Raw genomic sequence first — 22,677 nt, 5'->3', positions numbered from 1 at the left:
TTTAGTCATTATATAACAATAGTGCTACGTACAACAATTGTGCGTAACCATTGCGCACCCAACGCTGAGGTGGCGTTGTCAGACGGTTTGTATTAAAAAAAAAAAAAAAAAAATTGAGGGAAATCGAAATAGAAAGACATACCCGTACCGTACTGCTTTTCTGCTTTTCACTTCTGGTTCCTTCTTCTGCAAGCCGAATGCATTTTGGAGGTTGTTTTGAATTCTCGTTGACGCAGAACTGGTTGTTTCTGTGTTTTTTTTTTTTTTTCCCTTCATCTCCCCCAAATCTCTTCCTCTACCTGTTGGCCGGTTTGCTCTACACCGACCAAGTCCTCTGCACACGACATTATCCTCTGCTTCATACGGTCTCAGGTAGTGTTTGCTGATTTCTAAGTGAGTAGATATTTGTGTATCAAGTATTTAAGGATATCTAGATTTATATTTTTTTTGTATCCAGCAATCCATTGAATGCATTTGCTTTTGTTTATACTAGATAAAGTCATTAACAGATATAACCGGACGTTGGACCCGACTTCATGAACGAATGGTTCTGAGGTAGTGTTTGTTTCCTACAATATATCTCTCTTAAGTTGTCTTAGCCCGAAATAAATATATGTAAAATTTCGTGAAGTTTTAATGTCCATGAAATATTCTCAAAAATACATGTTCTGAATGTGATTTAAATAAGGAAAATTCTGTGGGTAATCATCATTTTTAGGCAAATGATGATTCTTCCACTATTTTTAATTTTTTTTGGTTCAGAATTTGATTGGTCAATAATTCGTTACAGTACAATATAAGTATGAAGAAATAGTTGTTTTAATATTTTTGTCAACTATTCCTAAGTATGAAGAAAAATGATCACTCCCATGTCCAAAAAAATGTACTGGTTAGAGAGATGTTGTATTCCAACCACTATGGTTTTGTTAAATTGGATTGTGATGAGCATTGTTTTACTAGATACTAGACTGGTGATTATATATACTTAGGTATTCCATATAAGATAAAACCAATGCCCATGGTTTCTAAATGTAGCATAGTTCAGATGCTTTTGGCCTAAATCGAGTTGTAATAATCAGTTGGAAAAAAAAAAAAAACTGAAATATTGGTTCTAACTTATTAAAGTCGTTTTCTTTCTTGATGTTATATATCATGTGAGTAATTTAATTTAATTGAGTTGCTTTTTTGACATATTTTTTGTCATTCTTAAAAGTTATGATTTGTTCTAAAATACAAGTAAATATCATGTAGATGGAGAAAGGGAAAGGGAAAGAGCATGCATCTCCTATAACGCCTCTTGCCACTAATCCATCAATTAATCCATCAACTCAGGTATGAGGAGTTTCTCACCTCTTTCAGTTTTTTTACTCATTATAATGACATGGTTGTTGACATCTTAGGTGATACCGAGACCATTTTTTACATATTTGTCAACACCTCCTACCACAAATGCATCTATCAATCCAACAACCCAGGTACTTTAAATATTAATTTGACACTAATGTCTATATTTATGACTACATCTTTACTTAATTTTCATTATTGATCTATATGTTAGGTCATACCAATATCAGTTTATCCAGATTTCTCAAGTTATATGCATGGGGGCCATGCACCAATGCCACATGCTCTGTTACCACCTTTCTTACCTTGTCCTAATGCCAACCCATCGTCATGGACTTGTCAGGTGATTAATATATTTTTCGAACTAGGGTGTGTATTTATAAAAATGTTTATATTGATTTAAATATTGGTTTTTATTGTTATAAACTGTAGGAAAACCTTATGCCAGAATTTCAGTCATCAGCTCCCCCCTCTTTGATTGGTACTCCATCTGCAAGCTCCAGCCGTGTTGAAGAAATTCAAGAGCCCACACCTGACTCGAGGGAGGTTGAAATATTCTCTACATCCTCTGAATCCGAAGATAACAATGAGGCCGAGAGGGAAAATACAGTGCATAATGAGGGGGCCGATATCATTGAGGAGCCGAAAGTGGGGATGGTCTTCAAATCTCAAGACGAGTTAGTGGCATATTATAAAGGTTATGGGAAACAATGCGGTTTTGGGATAATGACTCAAAGGAGTCATAGGTTTGAGGATGGGAGCCTCAGATATATCACGCTTTGTTGTTCTCGTGGTGGGAAGGCACGGAACCGTACGACAAATGTTGCGAGGCCGCGTCCGACGTCAAAGACTGACTGTAAGGCAAAGATAAATGCTACGTTCATGGATGGAGTTTTCAAGTTGTTGAGTGTTCACAATTCCCACAATCACAGCGTAAGTCCACAGAAGTCCAGATTCTTTCGCTGTAATAGAGAAGTGAGCGAGTCTGTTAAGAGAGTATTAGATACAAATGATCAAGCTGGCATTAGACTAAACAAGAGTTTTGCAGCACTTGTGCAAGAAGCGGGTGGGTTTGAGAACTTGCCTTTCAGTGAGAAAGATTGCAGAAATTATATTGATAAGGCACGCCACCTTCGACTTGGGAAAGGTGGCGCTGAAGCCCTTCGTCAGTATTTTGCTAGGATGCAGTACAAAAATGATGGATTCTTTTCAGACATCGACCACGATGATGATGGAAGGTTGAAGAATGTCTTCTGGGCAGATGCACGGAGCAGGGCAGCCTATAAATATTGGGGTGATGTTGTGACATTTGACACCACATACCTGACAAATAGGTATGGAATGCCGTTTGCACCGTTTGTTGGTGTAAACCACCATGGTCAGTCAATCCTTCTGGGGGCAGGATTGATTTCTAACGAGGATACGGAAACATTTGCATGGCTGTTTCAGACTTGGCTAAACTGTATGGATGGGGAAGCGCCAAAGGCCATTATCACAGATCAAGATAGAGCTATGAAGAATGCAATTGCTCTTGTCTTCCCCAATACAAGACACATATATTGTTTGTGGCATATTCTTAAAAAAGTACCTGAGAAACTTGGTTCCCATCATGCATACAAAACTGGGTTGAAAACTAGTTTGATGAAGTGTGTGTATGACTCTCAAACCATTGTGGAATTTGAAAATAGTTGGAATGTGTTAATTACCACTTACAATTTGCAAGAAAATGCTTGGTTGCATAGTTTATATGATGAGCGTGAGTTCTGGGTACCAGTATTCTTGAAAGAAATCTTTTGGGCTGGGATGAGTACAACACAACGAAGCGAGAGCATGAATGCTTTCTTTGATGGCTACGTACACTCAAGGACAAACTTAAAAGAGTTTGTCGATCAATTTGATAATGCATTGAGAAAGAAGATTGAAAATGAAAATGGGGCGGACTTCCATTCATTCCACGTCACAATTCCCGTCGTCTCGATCTCTCCTCTTGAAAAGATATTTCAGAACATATACACAAATGCTAAATTTAGAGAAGTTCAAAAAGAGATAATCGGGATGGTTGGTGTTCTTCCAAGTCTACATCGAAAAGATGGTGTAATCGCAACGTATCATGTAGAAGATGAAGTTGCTGTTGATGATTTCATCAAAGAGGTGACCCAAACAGTGTACTTCAATGAGGCTGAATGTGATGTAAAGTGTTCATGCGCACTGTTTGAAATGAGAGGCATATTGTGTCGACATGTATTGGCTATTATGAGAGTTAACAAAGTGAAAAGAGTGTCAGAAAAATACATATTAGATCGATGGAGAAAGGACATTAAACGGACATACACTCTTATTCGAAGTTCTTATGACTCAGTTGATGCGAGGCCAGAAGTGAGTAGATATTCACGAATCATGAAGGTATGCTACAAGGTTGCCACAAATGCAGCGTCATCTGATAAGAATGCCGAGGATATGATACATAAGTTACATGAAATGAACCTCGGCTACCTCACCAACAAGTTGCCCCTTCAAACTTCTTCCAACGTTGCAGTTACACCTGTCAATACCACCATAGAGGGGAGTTCAAAAAAAGTACTGAGTCCCCGTCAAGTGAGAGGGAAAGGCAGACCACCATTTCTCAGGAAGAAATCAATGATTGAGCGGGTCAGACCGACAACGAAGAAGGCTACTCAACAGAGAAAACGTAAACAGGTCGAGTCAATATTACATGTTGATAAGACCACAATTTATCTATGTTGGTCAATTGTTTGTTATACTAAACTTATTTTTAATGATTTATAGCCTCATGGAGCAGAAACATGCAGAAATTTATTTGGACATGTAGATATTGGGACTGAAGAGACAATTCACATTCAGGTATCATACTTGTTTGAGTCAGTTTATTTCCTCTAGCATGTTTAGAGTGTAAGGTGGTGCTCTAAAGTAATCTAGTTTTTTTTCCCTTTTCTATTGTTTGCAGCCATTGCCATTGATTTTATTGATGTCTTTATTATAAAATAATCTACTTGTTTGTATCTATTATTAGCAACCACAAAATACTACAGAGGTGTTGGAATATGGTGGAACCCAGTTTGGTTTTGCAATGAGTGATACTCAAGAAAGTGTAACTTTCTTAACTTGGTCACTCTCTTTAATTTGGCTTATATAGTTACTACTCAACAGATATTTTTTTAACCATTCAGCCTTAATGGTTCACAGGTACATATTGGAGTAGATATTCACCAATTGGAACCGTTGTCTGGGACACAGACATGGTTATAAAGACTACTATATTTGGAGAAAAGTGGGCGGAGATATTTTGTAAAACTGTTGGTTTTTTTTGTGGGTCTGTTTCAGTATTTGGCTATGGCGTGGAAGGGGTGGGTTGGCCTATTTTGTGTGGAATTGGTTATTGAATAGCATTGGTTATTGGTGTTTTATGCTTTGCTTGCCTACTTCCAGTGGATATTTATTTTCTTGCTTACCATGGTGTTTTGTGCTTTGCAGGAGTTGGTCTCATAAATATTCTGCATGTATCAACTTCCCCATGTTTATTTGGTCAACCAAGAAGATTGCTTTGAAAATCCAATTGATGAAGATGCATCGGGCCTTGCTGTTGATGTTTTTGTGTATAGACGTCTACTTGTTTTTGTGTATAGACGTGTTGATGTTTTTGTGTATAGACGTACATAGCTTGGTTGCAGTTTTTGGTCAACATGAATGTATGTAGTAAAGGTTTCTAGGATTGGATGTTAGGTTTGGAGACTGCCATGAGTATATATTTACATGTATATAATGGTTGATACATACGGGAGATACAATTTTTTGAGCTAAAGAATATATGAAGTTTGATACAAAAATGATGGGAAAGTAGATGGAAGCTTGTAGCACTTGTATAAATATTCAAGTCTTAATCATGCCATCAAAACTATGCAGTTTATTACAAGCAGATGCTGAAAACTAGTTACAAATTGATTGGTTACTAAATCTGTAACTCAGGGAAGTCAATGGTCCCATTGCAATGAAATATACATCATTGAATACGTGGAGGAGCCCTGCTTCAGTTGGAAAATGGGGCCGAGTGACCCCAGTTTTATACATTAGCTCAAATAATGATTTCCAATTATCTTCTCTACATCCTCAGTTCTCAACGACATAGAGGTTTGGGTACTTGCCTTGTTCTCAATCACCCACACCATAATCTGAAACATACCTACCATTTTCAACACCTAATAGATGTTTCAACACCTAAAACAACAATACAACAAGATAATTTGACACTGTCTGAAAAACATGCAGCAAGAACTGTCCAGATTAGTCGATTCAAATCACCCGAACACTGCTATATATAAATAATCCACAATACATACAAATCTGGACAGCTAATCTGTAACTCCAGGTAGATAATCCAGTTCCCAGCTACATTCAGAAGGTTACAACATACTAAGGTCACTATGGTGACTACATACACATGGATCTAATATATACATGTGATGAGCTTTTGTCCAACTACATTAATATGTATATCAATCACCCATTATCAGACCAGTATTCACTATGGTCGTACGAAGTACATTACAATTAAAATTAAAATCACACAATAGCTACGAAGAAGTGTGCGTTCATGTCGGATGTCTGCTCGTTGCTTTTGAATATCCAGTCGATCATTGTGGACTTCCAACTCCCTCTTCAAAATCTCTTCCTCTCTTCTTCGAAGCTCTTGCTCATTTCTTAACCTCAGAATTTCGATCTTCATACGTTCTATTTCAATTTCCTCACTGATATCTGCCCATTTGAAGTAGTTGCAATGTGGTAATCCCTGATAAAACCAAAAAATTAAGTATGTAAATCAAAGATATCAAACCACATGCTCTGTAAAAAAATACAAACTTTAGTTTATTTAACTTTCCACCTGTTTATTATACTTTGGACACCCAAAGAATGATCGTCCCGGATTTGTCATCGTAGTTGAAGTTCTAAGTGAAGCGGGTTGGCCACAAGTGCATATTGGGTTGTTCACCAAAGTACGGTTACCAAGAGAAGATGAAGAATTTGCTGTTGACATCCTATCAACTAAAATGAGCAATAATAAAAGAGCTGACTTGATTACTTGGGTCAGTTTATTTTCTTACCATTATAACTAGCTGCAGCTGGGAGCTGATTTGATGGAGAAAAGCATTCATGAGAGATCAACAAAAATTATCTACGTTCATGTAAGTGAGTATATATACAGTTATAAGTTGCAGCTTAATGGGCAGCAAAAATATGAGCAAAAAACATACTGAAAAAATCTCAATGTAGGAAGTGTGACAAATTATCACACTTCTCTGGTCTGGTCTTGTTAAGGTCGGGTAAAATCTGCGGTTTTTTTTTTTTTTTCGAAACCCGTTTCCAGCCCCTTTCTCAGTAAACATTACATCCCAGGCCATCGTACATTCCATAGTCATCCATAACATAAACAATAAAAAATAAACATGAATATAATGACTACATATATTATGATCCATAGAAAATAATACAGCCCTTTTAAACAAATTCATGAACTAAAAATAAACATGAATATACCATCCAGCCTTTCTCACAAATCCATTCATCTATCCACTACATTACATCCCATAGGCCATCCATAACATAAACAATAAACAATATAGAATGTGTAGACCATAAGCCTTAAGTCACTCATCATCAACATAAATAAAGCTTGATTGGGGATCAAATTCTGGAAAAAAAGGAAAAAAAGATTATTAAATTATATAAAAATAAACATTATGAAATATAAGCTGTACTGTTTATAACAATGGAAGACAAAAACAACAAAACTAAAAATGGGGTCATGATACTCGAACCTCTATCACAACAGAAACCTGTTATGTTTGATGTGGATTGACCAAAATCAAATCTTGTTATGCTATGAATTCAAATTGATAACCCAAATGTCATAATGATGATTACATTAATTGTATCTTATTAATTTAGTTTTGATACCAATTTAATTAATAAGTACAGAACAGAACATTAAGGTAAAGCAATTAATAGGAGTAATTAATTATTAAGAATTCCTGTAATGCATTTATTTTCTAATCCTAACTTATACCATTCAGATTCTAAAGATATAACTTATACCATTCCTGAAATGAATCATGCTATCATTTTCATTCTTAAAGACAAAATGGAGAAGTGGGTAGCTCGCTGTTCATGGCAGAAATAAGTACCCTAGGATATTTACTTAAACCCAATCCAATGCATCTGTCCTCCAAAAGAAGTATGAGTTGTAGAGTATGAAGTAAGCAGCAAGAACCCTTCAATTCAAGAAATCATTCACCCAAATCTTTGTGCAATTACATCCTATAAGAAAAAAAACCCCCCACATCCATTTAGGTCTCTAAATTTAATACTGCAAATTGGCCTTAAATTATTCCCTCTGCCAGGAATATTCCAGCCATTAACCAAAAGAATGTATAAAACAAAGCAATGGGGAAAAATTCAGCAACCCTCCAAAAAGGACGATACTTTCCAAAAACACTTCACATTAATCTTAACCAATAATGGCGAAAATTCAGCAACCATCCAAAAAGAAAAAACCCAACATCCTTTTTAACCAATTCTTATACTAATAATAATATCTCAGGGCATAATAGAAAGGCTGAAGAGGAAAATCGATAAAACTTGAGCTCCTCAGTTACAGATTTTCCATTTTTAGGAAACATTATCAAAGAAAACTAGAAAATGATTAAGATTTTCTTATCACCAGCGCAATTACAGCCCAACAAATCCGAATATAAAAATACACACAACAGAAGGTTATTTGCTAGCAAATGATATTATTAATTTCTGTGTAGGTCTGTATTGGGGTTATGAATCATGATGCACAGGTATGGCCTTGTGAATAAATTATGAGTTGATCTGAAGGGTTTTATGAAAAGGAACATACCTCCGTCTTGGAGAGTCGAGACCCACGCCGAAGTTGATCTTGGAGCTGTGGCCGAAGAGAGATAGTGAGAGTGAGAGAGAGAGAGACCCACGCCACCGTCTGTGAGAGAGAGAGAGAGAGAGAGAGAGAGAGAGAGAGAGAGAGAGAGAGCGAGAGAAATAGAGACCCACGGTGGTGAGAGAGAGGTCGAGAGAGTGAGAGAGAGAGGGGCTAGGTTGAAGACGGAGGGATTTGGGAGAATGGTGCGGAATGGATGAAGAAGAAGAAAAATCTAAACAAAATATATGAAAGGGAAGGGGAAGGGGAAGGGGAAGGGGAAGGAGAAGGGAGGAGAACGAGAAGGAGAAAGGGAAGGGTTCGGGAGGGGGAGAGGAAGGGGAAGGGAGGAGAGAAGGGGAACGCATATCTGCTTCTTTATTAAACGCATAGTTTTGATTTAATGAATTCAAAATTTTCGCTTACCGCTTATTTAAAAAGTCAAGACTGACTTTTGACTTGCCACGTCAGATTGGTGCGCGATGGTTGCGCGGGGATGGTTACTCACAGCATTTTCCAACTGCCATTTGAAGTGGCGGCCGATTTCACTAGAAGTTGCCGAAGTTGGCAGAATCTGGTCGTAACTTTGGCAACCTCTCGTGGTAGAATGCTACCATTATGTTTTCTTAAAATAAAAAAATAAAAAAAATAAAAATAAAATTGATTGTGCGTGAATAAATGTATATTTATTTATGATAAAAAAAGTAATGTGTCCTCTTTGTTCTAAAAGCCTCCTCCCTTCTACTTCTCCAAAATGAAAATAATAATAATAATAAATAAATAAAAAGATCCCATCATAGATGTCCAACCCAACCAAAACACCCTCCCTTCTTTACAATTTTCCTTCCTCATTCCATGGGTTTTGCTCTCATTTTTATGCTGGAACTGGAAGTGCTTCTTCATATCTCATTCCAATCTCTCGTCCCATGCCATAAGAATCTCCCACCTTCCTACTATATGCCCATAATCATTTCGCTTCCACCATTTTCCATTTCTCTTTTATTTTGTAGTTTTGATGAATTTGTTTTGATAGGGGTATTGTGGCCTTCCGACCACTGCAAAATGTTGTCCATTTATCCCTTCCTGAGAATGCATTCTCCAAGCTGTATAGATTTCACGACTGTCTGTTGTAATTTTGTTTATATGGGGATCTGCTTTGCAGTTGATCATTCATTCAAAACAATCTATCCAATCACGAAGACTGTCTGTTTTTCAAAACCACCCCCAATCCTTTGTACATTTCTCTTTCCATTAGTAATACTAATTATCTTACTTTTAAAAGGTTAAAAAGATAAGGCTCTCTCAATCTGTTAGTTTGAAGTTGGGGACCATCCAATGGCTACCCACCCCACATAAAAGTAGGTATGTTCCACACACATAAGGCCAGAAAAGGAATATATTTGTAAGATTTGTAGTTGCAATAGTCCCTACCAACCAAAACCAATCACCCGACCGACAATTCATCTCATAGTATAAAGTATTATAACAGAAGAATTCAGGTTTCCCTACAGAAAGAATCAAGCAAAAAATATACATCCCAACAGACTGAAACAATCCATTTGGTCCACATTATAATAATGGACGACTCTTTAATATAACATGATATGTACTAATAAAACTAACAAAACATATACAATTTCACATTAACACAAGCCACTTAAACAAGTCATTCCTCATGAAAAGAAAACAGGCAGTTTCTCTTCAGAACATCCATAAGGTAACCTAGGAAAATGAAGAATATCTCCCCACTTAAAAAGTTAGACAAAAGGGAAAGACTCAAAGTTCATTAATGGACAGCAATGTCTCCATTTGTCTGCTCATTGATCTTGGGAAGAGCTGTTTTTGCTGTCTCCTTTTCCTGCTCAGGATGGTCTTTCACTTTGCAAGGCATGCCATTGGCATTACGTCCACTCATCTGACCCTTACTTTTGGGAGTGTTTTGGGTAGCAAGCTCCTCTTCATGACCACCACGGCTGTGGCGGGATTTACCTTTGGGAGTGTTCAGCGTGGCAGGCCCCTCTTTTTGATTACCAAGGCTGTGGCGGTGTGCCCGACTGCAAATACCTCCCTTTTCATTGAATGAGTTGGTTGCATCACTAGCGCTCTTTCTCCGGCTTAGTTTTGGTGACATAGGCCGTGTCAATGGCAACTGGCATGAAAGTAAGAGGGTAAACATTTTATGTTCCATATAAAAGCTGGGTAAAATGTCAGCCAATGCTTGTTTCCAGAAATATCTAAAACACAGAGCACTAAGGTTTTGAGGACTTCAGCGAAAGGTTTACTATGTTTTTTTTTTTTTTTGGGCAAGTAATTCATTATGTAGAAAGATAGCAGTTTGCGTGGAAGTACCAAAAGCCCCAAAATATTTGCACAAAATATTTTCAGTCGCAAATTATAAGTGAGGTAAGATGAAAGTATATTGATCTACCAAATTAGGACTAGAATCACCTCTAATGGCATGGGTAAACCCCCATGATTTCTGGGGGCTGTTTTTCACTAGACATTACATTAAAAACTTTGCAACTTCAGAAATTTTTGCCAGTCTCATATACATCATCAAGTTCAAAGGACTCAAAAAGAACCGTGGAAAGTGTATCCAAAAAGAGTACCTTCTTGAGTTCAACCTTCGGTGGAGGACCCTCATAATAGAAATTAGGTACTGGATTTGCCTTGATCACCAGGTTCTTTCTAAGTTGTTTGATGGCTGCTTCTTGCTCGTCCTAGAAATGTCATCATAAATCGATTGAAGAAAGGGCAACAATTTCAAGAAAACCTCTTTGTGTTTCTAACAAAACATAAAAGGAAAGAGCAGAACAATATCCATCTGTACATGCGTGCAAAAGGGCGTATAAAATATATTTTAGAAAGAGATGTACCCTGGTCCTTGCCTCACATGCGCTTCTCTCTGCCTCCAGAGCTTGGTGTTTCTCCCCTAACTTCGAGTAAAACTAGATAAAGAAAAATGATAACAAAGATAAATGGCATTCCTCATCAAAAAACAAAGATAAATGGCATAAAGATATATCGCATTTGGATGTGATATATATCACAGATAACACACAGGTCGCAGAGTGCATATCAGAATTGCTAGTTCAATTAAGAATATACCTCCCTTCGTTTCTCTGCACGCTCAGCACTTCTAAATGTTGGAGCTGTTCCAACAGTCACCCTATATTTAGTTGTTCGCACAGATGCAGCAGTACTATGCATGGCTAAGGATAATACAATCCAACACCACATATGGTAGTAAAAAAAATAACTCAGATGTAACAAAGTCATACAAAGGATACGAAGAAGCGAGAGAACAAATATCTTCTTCATCATGATGCTTCCTAGCATCAAGTTGCCATGGCTTCCTTAGTGACAGAGGTGAGTTTGGCTGAAAAAAAAAAAAAAAAGAAGAAGGAATTTTTCCAAAATTAGTGCCATCCCTTACTCTACAATTGATATATGCTGACATTACCAAGCAAATTCCATGATCTTTCCAGTCTGGCTGCAAATTAAAGTACACAAACAGCTGATAGTGCTGCTTTTATATAACCTCAACTCCAAAGCACACTGAGGATGCATTCCAATCCACAAGATCATACAGGCATGATAATGAATTATTACCTAGGCACAGTAAGGAAATAGGGTCTTATTTGGAATGGAAAAAATAGATCAGAAATATGCTGGGTTAATCAGGTATGGGAAGTTCACAATTAAAGCAAGCCAAACCTAACTAAGAGGCAAAAATATTTTTTCTTCGTTATTCTTTTTTTTTTTTTTTGAGAGCTGGTTCCGGTAGATCAACAGACAAGCCTCAAACTTTTGTGGTCCAATACACCAACCATCTAACACTTTTTGAAGAAAGTTTTATAAAGTTAACTATGTAATGGAAAGGAAATAAAGATGCATTGAAATGAAAAATGCAAGGACATTTCACTTATTTTTCATACAAATAATTAGCTATTAGTAAAAGTAAAACTTTATTATGGTAAAAGCCACAGCCCAAGTACAAAGGAAGAATTGTTACTGGTGTTTCTTCTAAAACACATTGCCCTTTTCTTACCCACATCTCCTACCGAATGTCGGAAACGGCCACCAGCTAATTTAGTCTATAGCAAATCAAGATTCAGATCTATTTGTCAATCCTAATCTCCACGTGCCTATGTTAAGTTTGTCAGCCACAACCCAACACAGGAAAATGTAATTAGTTAGTCCACATCAATGGATTTGATTCTCATATCATTTCCTAGGAATTTGCCAACTCAAATAAAGAAGACTAGCAGGGTAACAACATTAAATAAGACTACTGAGAATTTCAATTACCTGTGAAATCTTTGTAGATTGAGGGGAATTCGTATTGTTAGATTTCGGCGAATAGGTCACACCATTAGCAGCACTTTCAGCCCCAACACTATGTGTGCATACACCACGCTTTTCAGTTGCCAAAGAAAATGGCTGTGGAACAGTGTACACACGTACATTCCCAACAGCAGCAGATTTTGATGCAGGCGAGCTTGACTTCTTAATGTCACTTGATTTATAAACCCCAGGTTTCTCATCTTTCCCCTCGGTCACTCCAGCATCAAGATTTGTGCTTTTAACTACTAGCACTTCTTGTTTCTCATGGCATTGTTCAATAACTGAGTTTTCTTCAGTAGTGCATTCCTTCACTTCATAATCTTTTGCTTCAATGCAATCTTCTGAAATTTTTGGAGCAACATAAACTTTATCATAAGAAACCCCATTTGAAGCCACTACAACACCATTTGGTTTCCTTTCCGTGTGTGGATCCGCAAGTTCCCTTCCCATTATACTGCATAAAACATTATAGCTGAGCATCATTATGCTTCAGGAAAGTGATGACATTACCATTAAGAAAAGCACAACTCCATTTATATGCTAAGGGGAGAAAAGAATCCCACAAAATAATATAGCAGTTCAACTCGTCTATTGTTTCAAAATACGTATAAAGTGCTGTCTCTAGACTAATTTGGTTTTCACAAGTAATATCTCTCAATTAGTAAAATAACAGCTGCCCCAACATGTTAAATTTGACAAGACACCCTAAATAATTCTAGATATTTTCCCTTTCCAGTGTTTCCACATCAGGACACCCAATGACCCCCACCCCAAAAACAACCACCAACAATTATTTAGGCTCTCCAAGTCCTGCACACACAACGGAAATGAGCTCCACGAGCATTCAAGAACTAAAAGCAAATGAAATCTATTATGAAACATAAAAAGCTAAAAAAAAACCACCAAAAATAAACAAATCATATATGAAAAGAAAAACAAATGCAGAGATATAAATTTAATACCATAGTCCAACGGAGATGTAACATGCTTACTTATATTTCCGTTAATTCCATGCCATGCCTAACCGAAAAAATTCCAATATACAACTTTGAGCTAGAAAGAATAAGTCAATCAACATAAAACATTGTGTGCCTGCATAATGTACACAGAGTTGTACGTGAAAGAATACTATGGTTTTCTTTTTCTTTTTCTGTTTAAAATCAACCCTATTCATTTCAATTTGTCTCGACATTGAAAAAGGTAAAGCAACAGAGGAACTCGAAAGTACGATTCGCAGGAAGAAACCGTCGAATCGTCTGGGAGTTACCCATGAAATTCTAATTATTTGAAAGATTCCCATCATTTTACGAAGAAGCAAATATTTTAGCTTAGTCACATCTCTCCCCCTCCCCACCCCCCCAAAAAAACAACCAAAAAAAAAAAAACTTATATCAGCATTAACGTGTGTGTGTGTGTGTGTGTGAGAGAGAGAGAGAGAGAGAGAGCAGAGACACTCAAAAATGAAGATGAAAAGTTCTATAGAGCACCCCAAATGTTGAAGAAACTTAAAGAATCAAAAAATCAATCAAAACCCACAAAACACCACATATTGCGTCTAATATGCAAAGCATTACAAAAATCCACCATTTATCAGCCAACTAGAGAACCCCCTCCCCCGCCGTAATTATAAACAGCAGGAGAATCAAAAAGAAAAAACCCAAAAAAAAAAAAAAAACGAGCTTTCATTTCTCACCTGAAGATTACAATCGGTGAAAAACAGTCAAATAAAAACCAAATGAAAAGAAAAAGTTGAGGAAACAGGAAACATGGGAAGAAAAACTAAACCCCAACAGATAATATGCATGAGAGAGAGGGGGGGGGCCTCATAGCTCAGCATCAAGTAGCTGCAGCGACCCACGAACATGAGAGATCAAGAACAACCACATTGCAGAAAACGCAGAGCGGGGAAAAAAAAAAAAAAAAAACAGACTGGGAGATCAAAGAAACGAAACGCACCCCAACTTAGCAACGAACGTGGGAGAGATTTGCTTACACTTTGTTGTCCGATCTGACGAGATCTTCCTCAACACCCTCTTCCTCTTCTGTCTGTCTCTCCCTCTCTTTCTCTCACCCCCTTGGCGAGAAATAAACAAAGACACTACAGACGATTGTTTTTCAACGATTTCTTTTTCTATACCTGAGGTTCCTCAAAATTGGTTCTTTTTATGTATTTATTACATAATCTGTTTTTCTTTTTCATTTTTTTACTTTTAACCGCATTTCTTTTTACACTTTGGATGAGACAGGAGACTTGACACCGTTAGCCGTTAGATAACAATGACGGTTAAAGTTTGGAGAAATTAATAAAATTAATACAATATATTATAATATATGATATTATAAAATTATATTTATCATAAAATAAATACAATATATTATATAAAATTAAGTTAATTTATAAATTTATCTTTATAATATTTTTCTATGGTTATATCAATTGTGTATAAACAAATATATAAATTTAATTAATATTTAAATAAACTTATTTAGTAAATCACGCTTTAGAATTGAAAGACGTGCATTTATAATATTAAGATAGCCGTCCAACTAAATTTAGTCCGATGAAAATGGTTTAATTTAAAAACTAAATTTACTTTTTAAATTTTTTTTATAAAAAAATTAAACTCATCATAACTTAATTTGTATATTTAAATATATATTTTAATCTATTTACACTTAAATATATTTCAATAAGATCTACAAAATATTACTATTTACATATCAATTCAAATCATTTTAAATCATCTCAGCATCCGAACGTAGTCTAAAAAAACCGTACTTGTTAAAATGTTGTTAGAGAAGTATGACCCAGTTAATGAAAGTGGAAGAAAAAGTGATGCAATATTCATAGGTCTCAAGTTATTACTCTCATAATGATGACAATGATATTTCCTTGAGCACATATAAGAGAGTATCATCACCATTATTATGCAATTGACTTTAATATTGGGAAATCTCTTCATAATCGGGTCACCCGCCTCAAAATTCTTAAGAAATTCATGAGCGTATCGAAATTAGATGATCAACTCAATCTTTAATGGTAATTCCAATCAAGGGTGTAGTTTGAAGTTTAGAATATTAACATTGATTTAGCCAAATGTTATGTTGAACTAGCTACCATGATTGTGTTCAGAGTTTGTTGTTCTCCAAATAACTTTTTAGGGATATAAAAATTTCAAAGGAAGAATATAAAAATTAAAGAACTCATTTGTTTTGCAAATGAAATGAGATGAGCTCGTTTGTTTTGAAATATGAAAATAAATAAATAAAAATTATTTTATATGAAAATTTGAAAAAACTATAAAGATTATATGAAATGAGATAGAATGAGTTGAAAAGAATTATGAAAATAAACGAGATCTTAGTAACAAAACATATCGCAATTTTTTAATAAATGAGTAGCTATAATGGAGACTGAAAAAATAATTAATAATAGAGTAAAAGTAGAGAATAGAATATATAGTGCTTTTTGATATTCCTAGCTAAAATTATGCTAAAATGGGACTATTCTTGTGATAGTATTCTAAGGGCATGTTTGAGTGATAAGATGATTTGAGAATATTATGAATAGTAATTAAATAGTTTGAATTAAAATATTTTATTAGGTTTTGGAGAATGAGATTGAAAAAATTGAATAAAAATATTATAAAATTAATTCAAATAATTTTTTAATATAATTTTTTTTCCAAATTTAAAAAATTACATTATTTTTTGTGTCTTTTTTATAAGTTTAGGAAAGTTATAATAATTAGATAATGATTAGAATAAAAAAATATTTAAAATTAAAAAATATTTTATATTTAAGTGATGTTTGAAAATAAAATTATAAAAAATTTTGAGATAAAAACTTTCATCTCATCTCAGTTTCCAAACAACCCATAAATATCGAATCTATATTGTTTAAGTTAAGCTTAGTACAAAACTCTATTTGAATTCACTTTGAAATTAAATAAAACTAAATAAGATGATTTTGACGCCAACTTTTGGGGATGGGTCAACCGGACTTGTTCTAACATATTTCAATTCATTCAACACGGAACTGGCGACCTTATATTTTGAAAGGAAAGTCAATATTCAAAATAATATATAACTTGTAGAATATATTGATAGCAACTTTGTTAATATATTTTTAAAAATAAATAGGTAACCCTTTTTTTAACCTTTTGAAAAGTAGCCGACTCGCGCCCCGCCCCGTCCACCGCCGAAAGGAGAAATTCCATATATCTATACATATATATATATATATATATATATATTTCTAGGTTTACTATATATAAATTTAGTAATATGTATTAAGTATAGTTTTTAAAAACTTAGAGTTCTATTACATAAAGTTATTTTTGCGTATTTTTTACACACTTTACTGATGTAATTGGTCAAAACAGTTATTTTATATTAAAAAAAATGACATTACCAATTACATTAATGAGATGTGTAAGAAATACAAAAAAATAACTATACATAAAATTTTTATTTTACTTAATACTTTGTGCAAATTACAATGTAGCCTAATGCCAAGGCAATAAAAGAATCTCACCTTGCTTAATAAAGACTCTTGTATTTATTGCCTTGATCTCATGTATAAAGACAACATTAGGCTACATTAAGTTACAAATAATATGCACTAATAAATTTAAAAACTATGTTATTAGTCTTTAAATTATAGCCATATTAATAAATTTAAATTTATAGTTTGGTTCTAAAAATGTGTTTTTAGTCACTTTTAGGCTCAGGAATAGTTTTCTGAACCAGTGGGCCATAGGCACTATTTAAGAGGGCAAGGGGAGGGGCGGGACGGACGATGGGTTTGCCCCGCCCCTTGGCATTGGGGCAAGAGATTCTGTCCCCACATCCCAGAAGTAGGGTGCGGGAGTGAAAAGCCCACCCGCGACACATGCGAGGGCAGGCTGCAGAGAAGGGTCAACCCCGCCCCACATGGACAGATAGCACCCCTAAAATAAAGCATAAAAGAAGTTTAAAGGGTTTGGCTTCCTTCATGATTATTAACTAACATCTATTGTTTTCCATCAACTATTTATAATTGAGATCCCCATTCAATTACATAGGTTAACATTGCAAGGGTATTAATTCTTGTTTATTATTATGAGTTGTTTTATCCAAATGATTTTTTTTTCAATGTTTTGTGTCTTATATAAAGCACGTTAAGTGTGCATTTAGATATTAAAATTAACTCAACTCATTTCAAACCAATTATTAATGGGATTTATTGCTTTTTCAACTTTTCATAAAAAGTTAAATCCATCTCAACCTATTTTATACATTCAAGCACGTATATTAACTTATTTACATTCAAATACATCTTAATGAGATTCACAAAATATTACTATTCACATATCAATTCAAATAATCTGATATCACTTCAACATCAAACGCAGTCTAAAATGAAAAAAGTGCTTCACCAAAGCTTCCTTGTCAATTTACTATTGATGCATCATACTAATTTAAGCCAGATTGAGTTTCATTTCCAACAATATTTCTTAACTGTGTTTAGATGTTGAGATGAGTCTAGTTGAGTTATGAATAATAATATTTTCTAGAACATATTAATCTGAGATGAATTGAGTTTGGTTCAACAATCAAACACATCCTTATATTTAAACGCTGAAGAGTCCTTACGAGTTTATGTCTAATCCAAATACTATTATGAATGACCTTAATTTTTTTTTTTTAACGTCTTCGTTTTTTTCCCTTCAACTATTCAATTGCATTTAAAAATACAATAATTGGGTTTTTTTTGTTGAAGATATTTTGGCTATTTTTTTATATTATCTCCAAATTATTATTCCCCTAATGCAATCAAACGAAGTCAATAATTTCATATTTTATTTTAATATTATTTAAATGGAACTCAATAATTTTGTTTTAATAATTTTAATTTGCAAAGAAAGGGGGAAAAATAACAGAAAGTCAAAAACAAAACAAACTGTCAAATGCTAACGGCGAGTTTATTTGACTCAGGTCGGGCGGTTTGAACGTCGTGAATTGACGGTGCGGTTTGTTTTTACTATATTATCTGCTTTGGGGCATGGGGGTAATTAGCGTCAAATATCATACATTTGTCCTGTCCAGACGCGTCAATCTACCTCAAAACGGGCCATTGACTTTAAGTTACAATATTACCCATCTCAGCTGTTAGGTTCTTTTGAGTCGGATGGTCTTTTAGTGGGGGGAATTTGTCCTAAGAAGAAGTGAATACAGGAATATGTTGTTATGAAAATTTGAATACTTCCTAACTTTTGGTTCAAATAATTATATAATTATTTTTATAATTATGCCAAACGGTAAAAATATGCTAAAGAGAATCAGAGTTAGATCCAAGAAACAAAGCCTAAAGATGTTCTATCCAAGACAAAACATCCTCAACCATGAAAGATTCACTTGAGTATTGGATGGATATCACTATCAAACATCATTAACATTCCAACTTAAAAGTGTCACTCTGAGCTACAACTTGAAAGTGAAATTGATCCAATTATGAAAAAGGATAGATATACAATAATTTTGATAACTTTTTGTACGATTATGTTTTAAATGAGAGGTATTTTTATAAGGAAAATACTTTAGACATAAAGAAATTATATAAAAGTAAATCTATAGACTGATATAACTTGATATGGTATGTCAGATTGTAAAGTAAATCTAGGAAGTTCCATGAAATCATATCAATTTGTAGGTTTACTTTTGTGTAATATTTTTATATATCTAGTAGTTTTCTTTTTATAAAATAATTTATAAAAGTAACATCATTTTATATAAATACCCTTATTTAAAAATATGATAATATAAAAGATTGTAAAAAGGATTGTACATGTATCATTACTCTTGATACAAATGTTCAAGAGTCCCGACAACCAAGTAAAATGGTATTCGGATTAGAAACCTTCTCTTCTTGTGTCATTTTCTTTTCCTTCTCAATGAAACTATGTGAATTGAAAACCAAATATTCAGAAATCAAGCAATGAGATCCAAGCTTTAAAGAAAGTCAAGGGCATGACATGAAGAGATGCATGCCGGAGAATGTACAGTGGGTAAGTCACATTACATATATGTTCTGTTTTTTTGGACAGTTACTGTTGGAACAGTGTTTGTAACTCACATTTCCAACGTGAAATTTATAATGGTAACCTTTGTACGAACTCACTCACATGATACTTCTGAAAGAAGAAAGGCCATCGGCTAATTAGACACTGTCTGCACCCTTGGTGCCAATACATCCAAGTGTCAATGGCAACAGTGATAAAAGATGAACATAGTTCCAAATGGACCTCGGTTTCACTGAGGGGTTAGAAAGTGAGTTAAATTGAAATGAGATGAGAAAAGAATTAAAAATTGAACAAAATATTTTTCAAATATTATTTTTTAATATTATTTTTATTTTGAGATTTAAAAAAATCAAATTGTTTATTATATTTTATTTAAAATTTAAAAAAATTTGTAAAAATCAGATAAAATGACCAGACATAAATCTATTAATAAAGATAAATAAGAGATTACTGTAAAAGAAGGTTGCAACATTATATTGTAGAGCTAGAGAGAGAAAAACAGATGAGAATTAAATGTTTTCACGATGGATTTCTGTCTCATTTACTTTATCTTATTATATATGTCATGGCTGCACATTTTCACCAACTGCATCATCTGCAGGACATAGATATATCTAACCATTTATTGACATCAACAAGAAGGATTTAAGTCTTGTGCTTATGTTTGGATTCAAACTTATTACCAGACCCATATATTGTTCCCACATTCCCTACATTATGAGTGGAAGTGGCCCTCCATTTTCCTTTTTCCAACTTAAGGATGAAGCTTGACAATGGGGTCACCTGCCTATTGCCAATTAAAGTCATTGGCAGATGAAGCTTGACAATGGGGCATATATACAAGCATTTAGAAGGGCTTTTTGCTTAATCAAAGTAGAAGGATTGGTGAGGATGGGTTACCAAATTCTCTTCTTGTTTGCTAAATATTGTTTGTTTGTTGGAAAGTAGTAGTGCTGAGAAACTCTTCAAGTTTTCTCAGGAAAAAGCAAAAAAAAAAAAAAAAAAAAATGATTTTCAGTTTCAGAGTTGGCCATTGGACTCAGAGTCACTTGTTTTCTTGTAATTGAGTCCTTGTTAGGTGCTCCATCAACGAATGAGAATGTCAGTATTATGATTCCAACTCACAGTCACTTGCTTTCCTACAAGGGGGGAAAAAATAAAAGAAAACAAAACGTGTTTAATTATAAGTTTAAACACAAGGTATTCATATATCTTTTTCATAACATTGAATAATTGAATTATTCTATCCAATCTTATACTATAAAAAGTCAAGGAGTTAACAATTTTCTTTACAAAAACTACAAGAAAAATGAATTTTTGTGATCAATTTATTGCATCGAATAAATTATTTGTAATGTCTTATTTTTCTTGTAGTGATTATTGCTTGCCAGGAAATGATTTGTATAGTATTATAGTTAGCAAGCTCCGAACACTCTATTTAAAAAAGTAAATAAACTAGAGACTCACGTAAAAAATTTATTTATTTTATTAATGTTCACGTTCGAAGACTATATCTAGCATTACTCTTTATTGCAATAGTGCTTAAAAAAGCCGAAATCAAAATGATTTTTGGATTAAAAACTTTCTAGAATTTTTATAAGAAGTTTTGCACTCATAAAACAATAAAATCTCATTAAAGTTCTTATATATAAAAAAAAAAAAAAAATCTCATTAAAGTTGAAACATTATACACTAAACTATCAGAAGTTGTAATGTCCACCCTCCATTAAAATCTCATTATCATTTTTATATCAAGTAACGTATTTCTCATTGTTCATAACTATTAGAATGGAAAAGATGGCATTATTCTTTGGTGATTTGGAATGAAAAATGAATATTTTTTTTAAAAGGGTAAAATCTACTTTTTTTTCTTGTAAAATAGAAAAGGAAAGAAAAACTAACGACAAACTTAGCTACATTTGTATACTATATTCACAAAAAGATCTCATAAACGGATTAATTGTGATATGTCAAATCTATTTTACAGTAAAGTATTTTACAATTTGACGTACTATATCTAACTGCGTCAATTTATAAAGTTGATTTTATGAGATTTTTTTGAATGGATGAATATTTTCTACCAATTTACCTTATCAATTTTATGGTACCTCTAGTTTTGATATTTGATGATTTTCGAAAAAAAAAAAAAAGATTTACTTTGTTTAGATAGTGAAAATATTTTATCTCATTATTATAATTTTTTTTTAATTTCTACATAAAATATAATAAATAATTTAATTTTTTTAAAATTTTAAAATAATAATAATATTATAATAATATTTTATTCGACTTTTAACTTTTACGTAAAATCATCTCATCTCATCTTCCGAAATGCAGCTTTAAAGAATCATTTTTTCACCTACCTCGAGTACCATTTTTTCCTCGCCATAAATATATGGCTAACTTTTTCTTGCAAGATTTCATGAAATGTTAAAAAGGAAGAAAATTAAAGTCTATGGTCAATGTAATTGGTCAGACATAAGTTGCAGCGAATTCTCCTCCATCTGGTTGCTAACTTTGACAAAAGAAAATTAGATTAATTTGTCTCCCCAGTCAACCATCAAAAAAATCATTTTTCTTTGTTAATTGAGAAGACAAAAGAAAGATTCTTCTGTTTGGCTTTTAATTTCTTAATCTGTAATATTGATTGATAGCAACAACAAAAAATCTTCATATATTTTCATTGAATTTAAAGATGATAATGAGATTTTAATGAGATATGACCAGATGAGATAAAACGCTTTTTGAATCCAAACGGAACTTTAAAATGTTCAATAAATATTATGACTTACTTAATAATATTTAAAAAAAACTTTTGGTATTTTCTTCTGCTTATTCAATATTATAATATATAAATTATTAGTTAATTTTCAATGTAAAACCCAATCATTGTTAAAAGAAGGATCTCTTATTTATGGAAAGATATTTTCTTTTTTCTTTTTTTCCTTTCAGTTTAGTTAGTTGACAGTT

The 22,677-nt window shown here is 33.7% G+C and overlaps 3 protein-coding genes across 5 annotated transcripts; 1 reads left to right on the top strand and 2 right to left on the bottom strand.

The window, feature by feature from the left end:
• Positions 1–102: 102 nt before the first annotated feature.
• Positions 103–5,189, top strand: LOC122274520 (protein FAR1-RELATED SEQUENCE 5-like). Its single transcript, XM_043083557.1, has 10 exons — positions 103–372; positions 494–555; positions 1,252–1,332; positions 1,401–1,475; positions 1,559–1,687; positions 1,777–4,041; positions 4,132–4,206; positions 4,376–4,453; positions 4,549–4,709; positions 4,837–5,189. The coding sequence occupies exons 3-9, from the start codon at positions 1,252–1,254 to the stop codon at positions 4,609–4,611; spliced, it is 2,766 nt and encodes a 921-aa protein (XP_042939491.1). The 5' UTR covers positions 103–372; positions 494–555; the 3' UTR covers positions 4,612–4,709; positions 4,837–5,189.
• Positions 5,190–5,651: 462 nt separating this feature from the next.
• LOC122318919 lies at positions 5,652–7,199 on the bottom strand. Of its 2 annotated transcripts, XR_006244935.1 has the most exons (3): positions 7,176–7,199; positions 6,242–7,048; positions 5,652–6,148 (listed from the first exon to the last, which is right to left on the bottom strand). XR_006244935.1 is itself a non-coding variant. In XM_043136673.1 (2 exons), the coding sequence occupies exons 1-2, from the start codon at positions 6,392–6,394 to the stop codon at positions 5,885–5,887; spliced, it is 417 nt and encodes a 138-aa protein (XP_042992607.1). In that variant the 5' UTR covers positions 6,395–6,486; the 3' UTR covers positions 5,652–5,884. The 2 variants fall into 2 exon arrangements, 1 of the variants encoding a protein (XP_042992607.1); XM_043136673.1 differs by lacking the exon at positions 7,176–7,199 and having other exon boundaries at positions 6,242–6,486.
• A 2,525-nt stretch (positions 7,200–9,724) lies between these two features.
• LOC122318918 (protein WVD2-like 1) lies at positions 9,725–14,791 on the bottom strand. Of its 2 annotated transcripts, none has more exons than XM_043136672.1 (7): positions 14,637–14,791; positions 12,608–13,097; positions 11,587–11,675; positions 11,405–11,498; positions 11,173–11,244; positions 10,906–11,016; positions 9,725–10,445 (listed from the first exon to the last, which is right to left on the bottom strand). In XM_043136672.1, exons 2-7 carry the CDS (start codon positions 13,091–13,093, stop codon positions 10,083–10,085), a joined length of 1,215 nt encoding a protein of 404 aa, XP_042992606.1. In that variant the 5' UTR covers positions 13,094–13,097; positions 14,637–14,791; the 3' UTR covers positions 9,725–10,082. The 2 variants fall into 2 exon arrangements, with proteins under 2 accessions (XP_042992606.1, XP_042992605.1); XM_043136671.1 differs by having other exon boundaries at positions 14,600–14,769.
• Positions 14,792–22,677: the final 7,886 nt, after the last annotated feature.

Source organism: Carya illinoinensis, chromosome 8 (genome assembly GCF_018687715.1).
Source record: "Carya illinoinensis cultivar Pawnee chromosome 8, C.illinoinensisPawnee_v1, whole genome shotgun sequence".
NCBI lineage: Eukaryota > Viridiplantae > Streptophyta > Magnoliopsida > Fagales > Juglandaceae > Carya > Carya illinoinensis.
Note: the sequence above shows the minus strand (reverse complement) of the source record. Positions and strands in the feature narration are given on the sequence as shown.

Bases quoted from the DNA above. Each gene is read 5' to 3' on its own strand.
- LOC122318918 (XM_043136672.1), bottom strand. From the start codon at position 13,093: ATGGGAAGGGAACTTGCGGATCCACACACGGAAAGGAAACCAAATGGT. The intron at 11,017-11,172 runs GTACATCTCTTT...TGACATTTCTAG, and splicing joins CATGTGAGGCAAGGACCAGG to GACGAGCAAGAAGCAGCCAT. The intron at 10,446-10,905 runs GTACTCTTTTTG...CTTTCATGCCAG, and splicing joins CGAAGGTTGAACTCAAGAAG to TTGCCATTGACACGGCCTAT.
- LOC122274520 (XM_043083557.1), top strand. From the start codon at position 1,252: ATGGAGAAAGGGAAAGGGAAAGAGCATGCATCTCCTATAACGCCTCTT. The intron at 1,688-1,776 runs GTGATTAATATA...TATAAACTGTAG, and splicing joins CATCGTCATGGACTTGTCAG to GAAAACCTTATGCCAGAATT. The intron at 4,042-4,131 runs GTCGAGTCAATA...AATGATTTATAG, and splicing joins AACAGAGAAAACGTAAACAG to CCTCATGGAGCAGAAACATG.
- LOC122318919 (XM_043136673.1), bottom strand. From the start codon at position 6,394: ATGTCAACAGCAAATTCTTCATCTTCTCTTGGTAACCGTACTTTGGTG. The intron at 6,149-6,241 runs GTGGAAAGTTAA...TGGTTTTATCAG, and splicing joins GTCCAAAGTATAATAAACAG to GGATTACCACATTGCAACTA.